The sequence below is a fragment of the Quercus lobata genome, chromosome 1 (genome assembly GCF_001633185.2).
Source record: "Quercus lobata isolate SW786 chromosome 1, ValleyOak3.0 Primary Assembly, whole genome shotgun sequence".
Taxonomy (NCBI): domain Eukaryota; kingdom Viridiplantae; phylum Streptophyta; class Magnoliopsida; order Fagales; family Fagaceae; genus Quercus; species Quercus lobata.
Genome location: NC_044904.1, coordinates 46,611,069 through 46,628,945, shown reverse-complemented (window position 1 = coordinate 46,628,945; position 17,877 = coordinate 46,611,069). Strand labels below are relative to the sequence as shown.

The following is a 17,877-nucleotide window of genomic DNA, read 5'->3' as shown; positions in this document are numbered from 1 at the left end:
AGCTCTTGCCTTGCTATGGGTCCAAACTTACTTGACGATTTGGTATGCTTGGATTTTCTATTAAAATTCTGGATATCATCTCTGCTTCCTCTTCGTTGAACACTTCTCGGATAAGTGAAAGATTCTACTAATTTGTGTCTAAGTCAAGTAGCTTTGCTACTCTTGCCTAGGCATCCAGACCCCAGACCCCAGCTCAAGGAAAGGACTTTAGCATGGTACGTTCAAGGTAGGCATCCATTTATCACCATATATATGGACAATCTTTCCATTCCCTATCCTCCACACCAGCCCTATTGGTCAAAAAATCGGTCTTTCTTCCCTCCCCTTTGCCCCCACCAAAATTTTGCCTTAAACATATTTTGTTCATAACTTCATATTATAATATTATATGGTTTTTGAACTAAATAAGCTTCTTAAAAAAAAAAAAAGGTAAACAAAGCTATCTAAAACTATGAGATTTATATACAACAACTATGTGTACGTTTGGTATTCCATAGTTTCTGATAATTTAGAGCCCGTTTGGTATAGATATTTAAACACATGTTTTCAGTTTTTAAATAATATTACACGTATTTTTACACACACACTATATATATATATATATATATTATTGAGTACTGAGTATATTAGTTCAATTCCACTTGAAATTGTTTGCCTAAGCATGTTTTTAAGTAAAAGACTAAAAAATTCCATCATTACATGTAAACACAAAATAATCAAAGTTATTACCCAAAAAAAACAACGTAATCAAAGTGGCATACTATTTGTACTTCAAAAAACTAAGATGGCTTTTCTTAGAATAATCATTCAACGAGTTAATTGCTTTGCCTCATTAGTGATCACATAATTCACATGTCGGAGGCTATGATACATCAAGTTTTGGCTACCTGGGTCATGTCAAAGCATGTTTCGACGAAAGCCATTAATATAAAAAGGAAGATAATAATAAAATAAAATAAAATAAATGAGTAGACAAACAATTTAACTACCCTGATGATTCACAAAAATTGTCAGTGAGTTGATCATACACACACATGCCAATGAGTGTACGTGAAGAACGGAAGAGAAGAACCAATCAAAGGGCACTAGTGGGGTACCAGCAAAGACCCTCTGAAGGTTAAGTCAGTGATACAAGAATCTCCAAAAACTCAAGAGTGCAAGAGTTAGGGAGAATTCACGTACCTCAAAAAGGGTAAGGTTTTGTGGTTTATATAGTGGTAGAGAACTGACCCAAGTCCCTTGATGCAGGGGAATTTCCTTGTAGATAGAGGAATCCAAGATACTTAGGATCGCCTTTCAATATACAAAAGATCTGATTGCGTGGTCTTTGGTTGTGATGTGCAAGTAATTTCCATGCAAGGATGTGTGAGTGGGCCCCACATAAGCCCTATGGAAAACCTAGGGGGGTGGATCATCAGGATCGGGGATTGCCCAATCCGTCAGCCTATGGGTCAGTCATATCTCTTGGGGTTGTTAGGAAGGTTCGGCACCCTCATACCGATCAGTAAAAATCATCCTCATTAGTTGCTCCCTACTTCGTGAGTCATCGGGATGGCCGACAGGTCACAGAGTTGTCATAAATGATTTGTCTTAGTGTCATGCGTCATAAATAGCGGTAATTATGTCCTTCTGACAGGGCTAGAGACATGTGTCACTCTCTAATTTGATGAACCAACCATTAGGACGCTTCATTTTTAGTGCCAGACCGCCCTATAAATAGTTCATGCCATTATTGTCCTTACCATTTGAACATTTTCCATTTCTGATCTTAAAGCTCATTCGTCAATACTCCTCTGTCGTTGGTTTTCTCATATTCATCCGTTTTAGGTAAGCTTCATCAGCTTTTTATTATATATTTTTTCTTTTTGCCTTTTTGGTCCTTCTTCATTGTTAGCTACATACTTAGGAAGTAGAGTAGAATCATAGTTTGCATTTGTCACTTGTAGGTGAAAGATGTCTAGAGATAATGAAGCGACAAGTGATCGTATGCCGTCAGTTCACATGGGTTTGAACAACGATTTATCTAGTCCTAGGCTTGAGTCCACGTTAGAGTGGTCGTCAGTTTCTGATAGAAAGTCAGTATCTGAATCCCCCTCTGAGGAAGCTAGTCCCTCTAGGCAACATCCTAGGGAGATCGTCCTTCCCGACAATTGGTCCATCCACGACTTTCTAGCGAACATGAATAACGAGATCTTCAGTAGGTTGATGCCTCGCTTCCAAATACCAGACGACGTGCCTATTAGGAAGGGTGACATAGGGGAGAAGTGCTATGATGGGAGGTCATCCAATGTAGGTTTTTACAAGACCGCATTCATAGCAGGGCTTCGTCTACCCCTATCTGCCCCGCATCGTCGGTTGACCTCTTACATGGGCATGTCTGTCAATCAGATTACCCCAAACGCTTGGAGGATCTTCATCAGGGCAGAGGCATTATAGGGTCAGCTCAGTGGAGGTCATCGCTCCCTAACTTTAGAGAAGTTTTTCTATTGTTACAAACCCCAAGAGATCCACCAATCCAAGGGTTTTTATAATTTTGTATATCGTCGGGCTGCCCTAGATTGATATCTGATATGCTTGACTCCAACTGTCAGTGGAAGACTAGGTTCTTCTTTGTCTAGGGGGTCAATTGGGTGTCTCGTCTCGATGAGTGGGATCACGATCACATAGGCTCTTTTTATGATCACTCTTGGGGGCTTTTGAACAAATCTAGTAAGTCGTTGGGACTGTCAGGGTCATCAATTTGCACTCTTTATTTTTCTAACATGCTCTTCTTGTTTTGTTTTAGCCATAGTTTACCCGACAATCCTTCCTGAGCAAGAAGTATTCTTGGAGAGGGTTTTTGAGATACCTTTTGAGAAGAGGTCTTGGGAGAAACTTGTCAATTTAGACACATTTCACGCCTTCTATGGTGGACCTGTCCCTTCTAAGGAAGCTCGACGATTGGATCGTTTCTCGAGAGTTCGTAAGTGTTTTTGCTCGTCGCTTTTACTTTGTTTTAGTTTTAACTTGTGCACTTTCCAAACCACTCGTCGGTTTCAAAGATGGATTCCTTAAAGAACAAACAAGCTGCAAAGAATAGGCAGGAAGAGATCAAGAAGGCCGCCGCCTTGAAGGCTCAAGGTGAGGGGTCGTCAGCCATACCCCATCATGTCTCCAAAAAGAGGAAGCACACCTCTAACGTTCAGTCATCAGATAAAGGTGCCAGTGGCTCATCCATTCGTTTGGAGACATACGAGGTTGTTCCTGACGCTCTTCGTCATGAAGTTAAGAAAGGTCTTATGACTTCCCAAGGCCCCGTCGCCCCTCCTCCTCTTCCTTTACTAGTGAAGGATAGGGATTATGCAATGGACACTACTCGTTCCATTGTCCAGGATGCTGATCTGGACGAGTGCTCAGAACATAAGACCGAAGCATCAATTAAGCGCCTAAAGGATCGTCTGGAGTCCTAAGCGGATAACTTGAAGAAATTCAAGGATTCTTCTCAGACTTTCGGTCAGGAGGTGATTGATCTAAAGGCCAAGTTGAGTGGGAGGACCCACCAAACCGACGAGCTGATGAAAGAGAATGCCAACTTGAAGTCTGAGGTGGCTGCGCTCCATGAGCATATGGACAAAGTAAAGGAGGAGGCCATTGAGGAGTACCAGGTATCCCAACCCTATTTCGATGAAATGAGGGGTTACTATGGGGACAGGTTTGAGGACTTTCGCAAACAAGCTATCCTTATGTTCCTAGACTTGGACTTCTCCCAATCCAGATTAAGCTCAATGCCTCGACGACTCCTGCCACCAAGCCAACTCCTAATGATGTGGAGATCGATAAAGAGGTGTTGGTGACCGACGGGCCTAGTGATGTGGCCGACAATCCCGTGAACCCTTAAGAGCAAACTGACAACCCCCTTGCTAATCCTTAAAAACTTTACTTCCTTGTACCCTTTTCTTTCTTTTTCTATTTTTTTAGTCTTTGGTTTGTTATTTAAAAACAATGATGGTGCCCTATTTTGGGCTTAAGTTATCTTTGCCCTTTGTTTTGGGTTGACACTTATGCCTTTTAGCAATTTTATAAAGCTTTCAATTTACTATATAATTAATTTTCTTACATTTCGTGCAAGTGCTCATGCTCGTCAGTTTCCCTTACATCGCATCAATATTTATTTAATCATCAGTTTGGAGGGTTTATCTCTATATTGGGCATTGAGGGCTACGACTCGTGGGTTTGAGTCGTCAGTTTTCCTTTTGGGTAGGGTTTTGAGTTTTGATGAGGATCAAGTGTACGAAGACATCCTTAATCGTCTGTCCTTCCCTTAGGTAGGACTTAGGATTTGATCAGGTGCACGAGGGCATCCTTGATCGTCTATTAACCCCATAGGTAGGACTTAAGGTTTGATTAGGTGCACAAGGGCATCCCTGGACGTCTGTCCACCCCTTAGGTAGGACTTAAGGTTTGATCAGGTGCAGGAGGGCATCCTTGATCATTTGTCCATGCACGAGGGCATCCTTGATTGTCTATCCACCCATTAGGTAGGACTTAGGATTTGATCAGGTGCACAAGGGTATCCTTGATCGTCTATCTACCCCTTAAGTAGGGCTTAAGGTTTGATCGGGTGCATGAAGGCATCCTTGATCATCTATCCACCCCTTATGTAGGACTTAGGATTTGATCAGGTGCATAAAGGCATCCTTGATCGTCTATTTTCCCTTTAAATAGGGCTTTGTTTTTTATAAGCCTTTCCTCATTGTAGACAATAATAACTCCATTTGAAAATAAACTAAATAAAAATGTTGATAACTTGCTGTTTGATCAGCCAAAAACTAGTTTGTCAACTACTTAAACAAAAACTTAAAGAAAAGCGATAACATAAGCAATAACATAGGCTGTTACTGGTGTGCTACTAATAGTATCTTTTGAGGTGCTCGATATTCCAAGGATGGTGCAGTCTTATTCCATCAAGCATTTCCAAGTAGTAGGTACCTTTCTTGTTGTAGTCTATGATTCTATATAGACCCTCCCAGTTAGGTCCTAACTTCCTTTGAGTAGGTTCCTTGATAGCCATGGTCACTTTCCTCAAGACAAGGTCTCCAATGCTGAAGTCTCGTGGCTTCACCTTGGCGTTATAGTGCTTGGCCATGAGGTCTTAATATTGGGTCATTCGTTGCTTAATGGCCACCCTTACCTCGTCCAGCAAATCCAAGTGCAGACGGATCCCTTCTTTATTCTCCCCTTCGTCATGGTTGGCTATCGTGTAGCTTGTTATTCCTACTTCCACGGGGATGACAGCCTTACTCCTAAATGCTAGACGAAACAGTGTTTCTCTTGTGGGTGTCCAAACAGTTGTCCTATATGCCCATAAAACGCTTGGTAGCTCATCCAGCCATATCCCCTTTACCCCCTCCAGCCGAATCTTGATTAGTTTAAGTAAGGATCAGTTTGTAACCTCAACTTGCCCATTGGCTTGTGGGTGGGCGGGTGAAAAGTAATAGTTCTTGATCCCCAATTGATTGCAAAAGTCTCTAAATGCATCGTTGTCAAATTGTTTACAATGGTCTGAGATGAGGACCATAGGGATCCCAAATCGGCAAATGATGCTCTTCTAGACGAAGCTACGGACATTCTTCACCGTGATGGTTGCCAGCGGTTCTGCCTCTACCCACTTGGTTAAGTAGTCGATCCCCACAAGAAGGAACTTGAGTTGTCGTACTGCCATTGGAAAAGGTCCCATGATGTCCAGTCCCCATTAAGCGAAAGGCCATGGGGTGTTTATTAGGGTGAGTGGTTCTAACTGTTGCCTTACTACATTGCTGAAGCGTTGGCACTTGTCACATGCCTTTACATAGGATTGGGCATCCTTCTGCATCGTAGGCCAATAATACCCTGCTCGTATGAGCTTGTGGACCAATGATCACGCCCTTAAGTGGTTTCCACACACCCCTTCATGGACTTCCCTCATGACATAGTTTATTCATCGGGGATCAAACACCTTAGGTATGGTCGGGAGAAACCTCTCTTGTATAGCACATCCACTATTAGCACGAAGCATAATGCACAAACTTTCAATCGTTGGGATTCATCGTGGTCTTCGGGAAATGTCCCGTTCTTAAGGTAAGAGATGATTGGAGTTCTTCAGTCATCGCCTTTTGGAATCATTTGTATCTCCAATTCCTCAATGGCGGGGGACTATTGAACGAAGGATAGGACCTGTTAATCGACCATTATGTGTTTCGCAGATACAGCTTTGGCCAATCGATCGGTGTGTTCATTTTCTTCTCTTGGGACTTATAAGAATTTTATTGCAAAGGTTTGATTCATCTATCTTCTAATAAGGTCGATATATTTCTTCATTCATTTGCCCTTGACTTCGTAATCACCATTGATTTGCCCAACGACAACTTAGGAGTCATTATGGAGGACGACTGATGAGGCCCTAGCTACTTTGGAAAAATCGAGCCCCGTGAGAATGGCTTCGTATTCGGCCTCATTATTAGTCGTCGAGAATTGGAGCCAGACGACACATTTGATGATGTCCCCTTCAAGGGATTGAAAGGACCACTCTAATCCCTCAAGCACACTTGTTGGATGACCCATCCGTTTGAACCTTCTAGGGGGTTGCCCCCTAGTTGTCAGTTTCGCCCATTATGAATTCTGCAATGAAGTTAGTTAAGGCCTGGGCCTTGATCGCGGTCCTCGGGCGGTATTGTATGTTGAATTCACTCAGCTTTATCACCTATAAGACCAATCGTCCAGCGGCCTTTAGATTATCCATTGTTTTCTAGAGGGGCTTGTTTGTTTGAACCATTATGGTATGTGCTTAGAAGTATGGCCTAAGCTTATGGGCTGCTGTGATCAAAGTGAAGGCTAACTTTTCCATAGGGGGATATCTCTCTTCTGCCCCCCTTAGTGCTCGACTGTTGTAGTATACTAGTAATTGTAAGCGATTATTTTTTCGGATTAGGGCCACATTGACGGTAGTGGGGGATATAGCCAGGTATAGGAAGAGTTCTTCATTGGGCTTGGATGGACTTAGGAGCAATGGGGACGCCAAGTATGCCTTCAACTCCTTGAATGCCCTCTGACATTCATCGGTCCATTTGAAAGCTTCTTCAGGATTCTAAAGAATGGCAAGCATTTATTCGTTGCCTGTGAGACAAATTTGTTGAGTGTTGCGACTCTTCCGTTTAGGCTTTGCACTTCTTTGACATTCTTCAGGGGGCTAATCTCTAGGATTGCTTGGATCTTATCGGGGTTGGCTTTAACACCTCGTTAGGATACCATGAAGCCAAGGAACTTTCTCGATGATACTCCAAACACGTACTTGCTGGGATTGAGCTTCATTCTGTAGAGACAGAGTTTCAAACGTCTCCCTAAGATCACTCAGGTGGTGATCCTCTTCTCTAATTTTTATTAACATGTCGTCTAAGTACACCTCTATGTTACATCTGATCTGTCGGACAACATCTTGTTTACGAGCCTTTGGTATGTTGCCCCCGCATTCTTCAATCCAAAAGGCATGACCTTGTAGCAAAAAAAAAACCTTGGCTTGTGACAAATGATGTCTTCTCTTGATCAAATTCCTCAAGCTTGATCTGGTTGTAACTAGAGAAAGCATCCATGAAGCTCAACAATTGATGTCCAATCGTCAAGTCTACAAGGAGGTCGATCTGTGGGTGGGGGTAGCTATCCTTTGGACAAGCTTTGTTTAGATCGGTGAAGTCCACACACATCTTCCACTTCTCATTCGTCTTCTTGACCATTACTACGTTGGCCAACTATTTGGGGTAGTAAACCTCTCTAATAAAGCTTGCGTCTAATAGCTTACGAACTTCTTTAGCTGTGGCCTTGTCCCTTTCTTGTGCGAAGACCCTCTTTCTTTGTCGGACGAGTGGAAAGGATGGGGAGACATTGAGCTGATGGACCATGATATTCGGATCAATCCCGGGCATGTCCTCATGGCTCCAAGCAAAGATGTCCAGATTATCCCTTAGAAAAAGGATCAGCCCATTCCGGACCACAGGGCTGGCTTGCGTGCTGATGCGAGTGATCCGATCTACATGTTCTTCATCCAGGGAGATGGTTTCTAATCCCTCTGTCGGTTCTACATTCATTCGTTTCTCCTCAATGTTCATGGTGGTCATTTGTTCATCCATCTTCAACATGGCTACATAGCACACCCGGGCTGCCATCTGATCTCTATGGGCCTCTCCTATCTCGCATTCCATAAGGAACTTCAGTAGTAGGTGCTATGTGGATATGGCTACCCTCCACGCATTGAGCATTGGTCGCCCTATGATGGCATTATAGGCTAACGAGCAATCCACTACCAGGAGGTGACATCCTTGGTGATTTATTGGGGATAGGCATCGATGGTGACTGGCAATGTGTCGGATCTGACGGGTTTGACCTTCATTTCACTAAAGCCTACTAGAGGGATGTTTGATGGTATAAGTTGTTCCTTACCAATCCTCATCTGTTGAAAGGCAGGATAGTAGAAGATGTTGGCTGAGCTTTCGTTGTTCATTAAAACTCATCGGGTATTGAAGTCTGCTATGGTCAGATTGATCACCAAGGCATCGTCATGAGGGTGGTGGACTCGTCAAGCATCCTTCTCAGTGAAGCTGATCACAGAGTCATCCATTCGGGTAAGCTTGGGCGGACAACTAGTGAGCTGGATATTTTGCACCATCCGTAGGTAGGTTTTCCTTGCCTTCCTCGAGGATCCGATCATTGTGCTCCCCTCGACAATCACTCTTATCTCTTTAAGTAAGGCCCCAGGTCGTTTCTCGACTCATCGATTCGGCTCATGGTCCCTTGGTGGGTTTTCACTTGCTCTTTCCCGCCCTACGAACCATTGCAACTTTCCTTGTCTAATAAGGGCTTCTATCTATTGCTTTAGGTCATAGCAATCGGAGGTGTAGTGCCTATAGTCACGGTGGAAGTGATAGTACTTATTCCTTGACCTTTTGTTTGGGTCACCTTTTAGCTTATTGGGCCACACCAAGGCGGGGTCGTCCCTAATCTGCATCAGGACCTGATCGAAAGCATAAAGCGGAGTGAAGTTAGTCATTTGTCTTGGCAGGGGCCTTGGCCTTCGTTCGTCCCTTCTATAGCCCATTCGGGTAGCCTTCCTTCCCCTATTTAGACGAGGATCGTCATGCTTTTCTCACTTCTTCGGTCCACCCTCTCTGGAAGTTATGGCATCCTTAGGATTCATGTACTTTGTGGCTCGGTACAACATGTTAACCATGGTCTTTGGATTGTTCTTGTAAACAGAGAACAAGAACTTTCTTGATCAAGGTCCATTGGTAAAGGTTGTGACCAGGACTTTATTGTTGGCTTCATCGATTAGTAGTGCCTCCTTATTAAACCGAGTGACATACTACCTCAAGCTCTCATTATCCCGTTGTTTGACATTCAGGATGGTTGTCGAAGACCTCTTGTGTTGCTGACCCCTTATGAAATGTTTGACGAAGAGCCCACTTAATTCCTTGGAAGTTGAGATGGAATTAGAGGCTATCTTGCTGAACCATACTCAGGCTAGCCCTTTGAGTGTGGTAGGGAAGGCTCTGCACATGATCTCATCTGAGACCCCTTGCAAGTGCATGAGGGTTTTGAATGACTCTAGGTGGTTGAAGGGGTCCTTCAACCCATCGTATGCTTCTACTTGTGGCATTCTGAACTTGACTGGTAGGGGGAAGGATATGATCAGTGTAGTGAAGGGAGAATCGATACGATGGACTAGTTCATCCAAGCTAGTGGACAACCGACCCCTTAGGGCATTCATCATCATATCCATCTTTTCTTTCATCGTCTGCATCTCTTGCGTCATGTGCAACATGTCGACTTCTAGCTCAGAGGGACGACTGGTATCCTGCTGGTCTCGTCTATTGATGGCATTGCTTTCCTCTTAGTCGTCCCTCTCTTGGTGATCATTTGTTAGGGGATGATCATTGTCACATTCATCCCTTTCCTGTCCATCATTTTGATCATTCAGCTCTCGATCATTCCGCTGCCCTAACTATCGTTCCAATTCATAGTTCCCCTGAGTGAGCCATTCAACTGTTGCAGCGAGGGTTTGCACTTGCCTCTCCAATGTGTTGGGTGGGTTTCCGGTTTCTTGGTTAGTGGTGGCCATTGATCGTGTTAGGACCATAAAACTCTGTCTTTGAAATGACGATATGGCTTATCACTCGTTTCCCACAAACAACGCCAACTGATGATGCATAAAAATTGTCAGTGAGTTGATCGTCCATACACGTGTTAATGGGTGTACCTGAAGAACAAAAGAGAAGAATAAATCAAAGGGCCCCGGTGGGGGTACCAGCCAAAGACCCCTCGAAGGTTAAGTAAGTGATAGAAGAATCTCCAAAAATTCAAGAGTGCAAGAACTAGGGAGAATTCACATACCTCAAGAAGGGTAAGGTTTGTGGTTTATATAGTGGTAGAGAACTGACCCGAATTCTTTGATACGGGGGAATTTCCTTGTAGAGAGAGGAATCTAAGATACTCGGGATCGTCTTTCCATATACAAGAGATCCGATTGCGTGGTAGGGTCTTTGATCGTGATGTGCAAGTAATTTCCATGCAAGGATGTGTGAGTGGGCCCCACGTAAGCCCTATGGAAAACTTAGGGGGTGGATTGTTGGGATTGGGGATTGCCCGATTCGTCAGCCCATGGGTCGGTCATCCCTCTTGGGGTTGTTAGGAAGGTTTGGCACCCCCATACCGATCAATAAAAATCATCCTCATCATACCTTGAGGTTTGACTATAAATGCATTAGCTAATAGTTTCTTAAAAAAAAAAAAAAGTGTAAACTTTAAACCCAAATTCGACTGACTATTTTGATAGAATCGTAGAACACACTAATCAATTTATAATGACTTAGGTTAGAAGAGTCTTATCATACTACTACTACTTTTTTTTTTAATATTAAAAAAATGAAAAAAAAAAAAAAAAGAAAAAAAAAGAGAGAAAGAAAACGTGATTGATAGATATAAGGAAATATGATAGTTTTTTTTTTTTTTTTTTTAAATGTCATCAATGTAGAAATTATCAAATTAATGGAGATATATTCCGTTCTTTAGGATAGATTTATATTAATGGAGTTATTATATAGCTATATAATTTAGATCTCCTTTAAGTATAGTGGTTGTATGGCACCAAACAACTAAATTTAATTTTTTTAAAAAGAAATTTAATAAATTTTCTGCAATTTAGTGCTATAAAATCGAAAAAATTAAATCAAATTAAAAAAATGCCGATGTGGAAAATTGTGGAAATGTCAACCAAAAGTCAAAGATTTCAATTTTATATATATACTAGTCGCTAACCTGTGTGATGTATAGGATTGTTCTAAAGAAAATTATATATATTTACTTGCTCAAATTAATAATCACTTGGAAAGAAAAAGATTTCATCTCCTACATACTATGGTTCAAAGCGTACTATGAAAGTATTATTATATTTGAAATGAAACTTAACAATTATATATCAATTATTGCAAAAAAAAATTAGATTAATTGAATGAAATACATACATACATACATACATATATATATATATATATATGTAAATGAATGCTTACTTTATGATAGAACACAAACCTTGGTAGGCAAATATATCATTTAACTATTTTTTGTTTATTCATTATTTTACTAATTAAAAAAATATATTCATTTTCCTCTATAATCTAGAAATTAGATGATACTCATAATTTTCATGAGCACAAAAAAGTTAAAATATAAGAGCTTAAGGGAAAAAATATCAAGAGAATACAATTTATCTCAAAAATATAAAGGAAGAAACTCATAATAAACACTAGGGATAATAATTTAATGATTTAACTACTTCTAGAGATAATTTTTTTGCTAAATTCATCCAAATAAGTTATAAACACCCCCACTTTCACAAACTAAAGAAACTGTTATTCAAGTAGTTGGGTAGTAAATAGAGATACAACAGCTACCAAAATGGCTTTCACTACAATATCTAAAAATTCTCAAGGAAATAAAGGCATGGGCTACACCATTGCTTTCTCTATTGGCCCCTTTGAAAGATATTATGCTATTTTCTCTTACTTTTGCAATAAACAAGGGAATGGTTTGTTTTTATACATGATGGCAGAACATAAATCTTAATGTACAACTCCTAATCTACACTTGAAAATATGTCTTTATACTTTTTCTTTATACATGTCTTATTTGTTCTTGATATGACATGTTTTACTTCATAAATTATAGGCCTGGAACAGGTTTAAATATTCTAACTCAAGCTTAAATACTACTAAATATTTACTATAGCATAATCATATGAACACAAATTTTATGGTCACATGACATAATGATTTTGACTTGAGGTTGGGGAATTTTACTATTCAAGTCTAATTGGAAAAGAAAAATCGACTAAATTTTAGGAAAAACTTATTAAATAAAGAAATTATAATATTTTTAATGGATTGAACTGAATATGATCCTTTATAGATCAAATTGACAAAAGTAATTTTTGAGGCCAACCCCCAATAATATGCTGAGTTTAATACATGATAATGATTCCTATTTTTGTCTTAAACCCACGGTTGAATAAATAAGAGATGAGCTTATGAGAAGGCTGTTTAGTCTTGGAGTTCACAAAAATCTTGGTTAAGAATTGACCCTCTATTTTCTTGAATCATTCACAAAAATTCTAACAAGCTAAAAAGAATGCTCAATGTTTCAAGTTGGTATTAATTTTTGCAGCAAGGTTGCTATGGATAGGATAGGAAAACAACTCAACAATGGAAATCAAGGTAAAATCCAAAGAAAATATATACATAATCTTATTTAATGGATATGGGATATGCTTTACTGCAAAATAATATTATGAATTTTGAGTTTGACAGTGGTGAGTATAACTTAGACATTTCATCAAACACTTTGGGGATGATTGAGTTCTATGAACCTAACCCTTCCCCTTCATAACAAACCAATGCACCGAAAACATCCTTTGATTGGCAATACCATCGACATGTGCCAATTAACACCAGAACCCAACGCTTCCTTCATAAAGTTGCAAATAACTTAAATGAATGAATTTATTCATGAGAACAAAAAGCCACCATCAATTAAAGACACTACTAATATTCTATTAACTACCCTAGAAACATAATTTGGAAAATTTTCCTCAATTTAAAGTCTTTAATGACCTTAACTCATGAAATTTCTAGAATTTTTGCTTGAGATTTGGATGAGAAGTGGTGAGAGAGGTGATGGCTTTGGGACGTTTTTGGAACTTTATAGATGGTGAAAGTTGGAGATTTGGAGGTGGGGTTTACAATGAAACCGTAGATTGCAAATGGATTTGTACCCATGAGATTCGTGTTTGGGTATGGGTTTGTAGCCATGAGGTTTGTATTTGGGTTTGCCATGGGAGAGAGAAAAACTCAACACAAAGAGAGAGACAAGTTGTGCGTGAGGGAGAAAGAGGTTGGAGGTGAAGGCTGTGATATTAGAGAACTATCGGGTTTTGAAGGTTGATATTACAAAACTATTTAGCTGAAATTTTTGGGTAAGAAATAGTTTTTTTTTTTAATAATACTGACGTAGAAAATTGTGGAGCTTAGCAAAAAAGTCAGAGGCTTCGGTTGGTTATATATATATATATATATAAACTCCTCTACTATTAATTTTTAACTATCAAATTAAAAAAAAAAAAGGAGAGATAAAATCTCACTTCATTAATACTTCACCCACTCTTTCTTTCAAACTTATCACTTGGGAAAGCTAAAGCCACTCTCTTATTTCCTCTTTTGTTTTAACTTTGAAGTCTCTTACATTGTCACACTCTCCCTCTCTCGGTCTCGAAGTATTTTTGTTGCAAAATAAAAATTTTCAAGAAGTTGATCTTCCAAGGTGATTCATATTTACCTAAAAAATAATCAAGAATCATATTTTAATTTTTAGTTCTTTACCTCTCTCTTTCCATTGATTTTTTTTTTTTTCACAGTTTTGAATCATCATTCTTATGGGTTTTAGGTTGGATTTGAAGGAAAAAAAAATGCAACTTTTTGTCTTTTTGCTACAAAATGCATACATCTTAACATTATTCTAAAAAACCAATTCAACCGGCCGATTTCTAGTTTTCATGGTTGAACTGCCAGTTACCGGGGTTTTTCACTTTTTCTTTAATTTTTGGTTTTTAAACATAATCAGACTGGATTAGTGGCCAGTTTTCGGTTGAACTAGTTGGACCGGCCGGTCCAATTTTTAAAACTTTGATTTTTTTTCACTTTTTTTTTAAGTACTCAGCAAAGTTACACACTTATACCACGCCACCTCGGAACCACTGTCTATTTGTTAACTTTCCAAAATATTCAGATTATTGTCGTTCAGAGAAAAATTTTCCCTTTTTGTTACTGCAAATTGCTATTGGATCCAACAGACCCATTTCACTTTAACACTTTCTCTCTCTCTCTCTCTCTGGGGGATTAAGCTCTTCTTGTTATCCCACAAGATCTGATTGCAATTGCTCGCTTTTCTAACTCTATTCAACTAGGTATGTTTTTGTTTTGTTCTTTCTTGTCATTTCTCATTCATTTTCTTTCAGTATTATCGTTTTGGTGATATGGGTTTGTGCTATTTAAGGAAAATATGCTTGTATGCGTGTTCTTTAAATCAATCTCAATGACCCAGCCGAAATTTTGAAAATTTTGTTAAATTTGATCGAATTTATTGTTAAAAATTTGTATATGTTGTTTGAGGTAGTAGCACATAATGTCTATATTATGATCTTAGTGTTGTGCTTAAGTGTAAGTTTAGCCATGCATATAAGCTCTTGGTATTTTCCTCTTGTAAGCTGGTTTTCAAAGGTGAGTTCTACCCATGTGTTTGTATTATTTGGTATTGATTGAATGTTTGTATTATTCGGTATTGATTTAGTAATTGTGAATGGAGCCACCAAAAAAGAGAAATGGCTACCATCGGGTGAGTGTTGATAGAGTGAGCCATTGTGGACATTGGCTGCGAAGTATGGTAGTATGTTATGATTCTAGTGTTCCACGTGGGTTAAGTGTAAGCTTAACCGTGTATATAATCTCTTAGGCACCCTTCCTTTGTAAGCCAGTTTTCAAGGGTGAGTTCTATGGTTCTGCCCATGGGTTTGTATCAATCTAGCTGAAATTTTGTTTCTTTATATGTGTATGTTGGGTGACTCTAAAGGCATACATGAAAACTTACTTATATACTTATCCATGATTAAACATGCACATTTTCATGTTTATGTATTTATATTTATAACTGTATTTATTTATATGCTGATCAGTTTGTATATTATATGTCCATGTGTTAGAGCATATGTAGCTGAGATTTAGTGCACATTTTCTTTCAATGTCTGTAGGGTATGCGTGTGTGAATGTGCAGACTTGAAAAATCATTCATACATAATGTTCATGATTTCATGATCACATGTGCATAAATGGCTCGATACTATCATATATTGATAGTATAAATAAGGCCTAAGCACATTCATACAAGTATGTTCCGCACATCTATTATGTAAAGATGTTTTTATGTAATGAATGTAAATGCCACCCACAGCCACGTGTATTGACATGTATATAGGTATGCTTACTCGCACTAATAACCAGTTCTGTATTATAAACATGTCAAATATAAACTTTCTGTTAATGGAGATGGTTTTAATTGATTTTTGTGTTTTTCTTGTTGCAAGATATTATTCTTGAATGCTATTCCAGTCTTAGCGCAATTTCATTGGTTTTGAAAACAGTTTCATAATCAGGACTGGTGGGCAAGTGGATGCAAAACGGGATGGTAGAATGCAGTGTTTGCCATTCAAAACTGTTGTCCCCAACTTCTAGAACTGTTTCAAGGGCATACGACCGGCATAGAACTGATGTTTCCTCAAAGAGTCGAGTCTTGAACATCCTTTTGGTTGTTGGAGATTGCATCTTGGTTGGTTTGCAGGTGAATGAATTGTTCTCATGAACTAAATCATTCTAATTCCAGTGCAAATGAAAAAAAAAAAAAAAACTGTTTTCCTATGGGTAAGTTACATATGCACTTGATAGATCTTGAATCCACAATCTTATCCTTTTAGCATATTCTTAAGGGGGAGGAATTCTTTTTAAGCTAGAACTCATTGACCAGTGCAAACAGTAATGGAAGGAGACAATAATAAATGCACATATTAAAACATATGTACAAATTTACCTATAAAAAAAAAAAAAGTACAATTTACCACTTTTACCAGCAAATAGGTGAACACACAAACACGAATTTATCAGACACTTTGTGGTTTTAAGCATTTTGGTAACTACTTAAGGTTGTCTATACTTACCTGTCGTATTATACTTGTATAATTAATGAATTGGCCCAGCTATATTCATAAGTCCTTTTTTATATAAAATTTTGACTTCATCTTGCCTTGTGTAACTCAATCAATCATGAAAAGTCATGATAATATTTTTTTATTCATTAGAATTAGAACATAGACTATCTTAAGTACTTTGCAATATAGAGCCTTAGTCTTACTATTTTAGCAATTTCAATTTATTATTATTTTTTAAACAACTCATGTATTTTTGTTGAATCATGGAAAGTCATGACCAGTATTATGATTGTCTTAGAATTAAGAACATAGACTAGCCATTGAGCTCTATTTCAAATGCTACTTCCTCCCCTTATAAGAACAAGGTGGAGAGAGAGTCTGTGGGTTCCAAACCCATCGTGTGTATAGCTTACCAATAATAATAAGGAACATTGTATATTAACTTATGAACTGAATATCAATTTTGTAAGACAGTCTTAAGCTTAAATTTTAGCAGTTCCTATTTAATCTTTATAAGTTCTCTTATGTATTTTCGTTTCCTTTTGTGCAGCCTATATTGGTCTATATGTCCAAGGTGGATGGGAAATTCATGTTTAGTCCTATTAGTGTTAACTTTTTGACAGAGGCAGCAAAAGTTATTTTTGCTATTGTTATGCTTTTGATCCAGGTATATTTACACTTTATCATTAGCAACATTAAGCGAGAAATTCCATTTTTATTTTCTTTTTTCACTGGGTTTCTGAATGGAATAAGTGCTGATTTTCATAATATATCTTGTGGAAAAAGTTAAATTTGTAATTATTATTATTATTTTTTGCCTGGACATATGAAATAAAATGTTACAGGTGGAAGGAAATAAAATTGTTTCCAAGGTATAGCCATATAGCCTAGGACATAAACTAAGGCTAGGGAAAGTGTTCCCTGTTAAGTTATCCCAATGTGGATGCAATTTCAATAACCCTATGTCCAACCTTTGAGATAAATTTTCATTTTGGTTGGTAAGTTACACCATGCATCTGGTAGGTATTAAAAACCTCACCCTCGACCTAGCACTTGCAAGGGTTGGAGGTGCTAATTGAGCTAGAGCTCATAAGACATACATGAGTGAACACAGCTTCAAGAATCAGGACAGTTTTCTCTCTAATTTACTCTAGATGATTAATCTTTGTGGTTTTCATTCATTAACTGTTGGTGTTTTCTTGTATACTTCTGGTGTACCAGGATTGTTCCCTTTGCCGTTTTTAAAAGAACTATGTACTTAAAAAAAAAAAACTAAGACATACAGGTTATGCAAATAAAGATAAATTAATTTTCATGAGGTGATAATTATCTTCATGACCTCAATCACCTTCTATATTATTAAGCATTGTCAATTTGCTATTTGTGAGGCTTACAAAAGCATTAAGTTGGGGCTTGTCAATCCACAATGTTAAATTTCCAATTCTCCCAAAAGCTTAAATTGTTTGGAGATGATAGTTTAATCATTTAACCACATAATTCTAATACTCTCCTTCACTTGTTGGCTCAAACTTGCTTTTAATAGGTGAGGCACAATACGTGGGATTTTA

The 17,877-nt window shown here is 38.5% G+C and overlaps 1 protein-coding gene across 8 annotated transcripts in view; it reads left to right on the top strand.

The window, feature by feature from the left end:
- The first annotated feature begins 14,177 nt into the window (after window positions 1-14,177).
- Window positions 14,178-17,877, top strand: part of LOC115991105 (CMP-sialic acid transporter 3-like) — a 30,603-nt gene continuing 26,903 nt past the window's right edge. For 2 of the 8 annotated variants that reach the window (XR_004092172.1, XM_031114889.1), the window contains exons 1-3: window positions 14,178-14,518; window positions 15,749-15,945; window positions 16,860-16,976. Coding sequence is in view for 7 of the 8 variants with exons in the window: in XM_031114889.1 (XP_030970749.1) it covers window positions 15,778-15,945; window positions 16,860-16,976 (285 nt within the window). In the remaining variant the exon portion in view is untranslated. Of the gene's footprint in view, window positions 14,519-15,691; window positions 16,026-16,859; window positions 16,977-17,877 lie in introns of those variants that run through there. The other 6 variants (XM_031114870.1, XM_031114865.1, XM_031114860.1 and 3 more) reach the window with 6 other exon arrangements.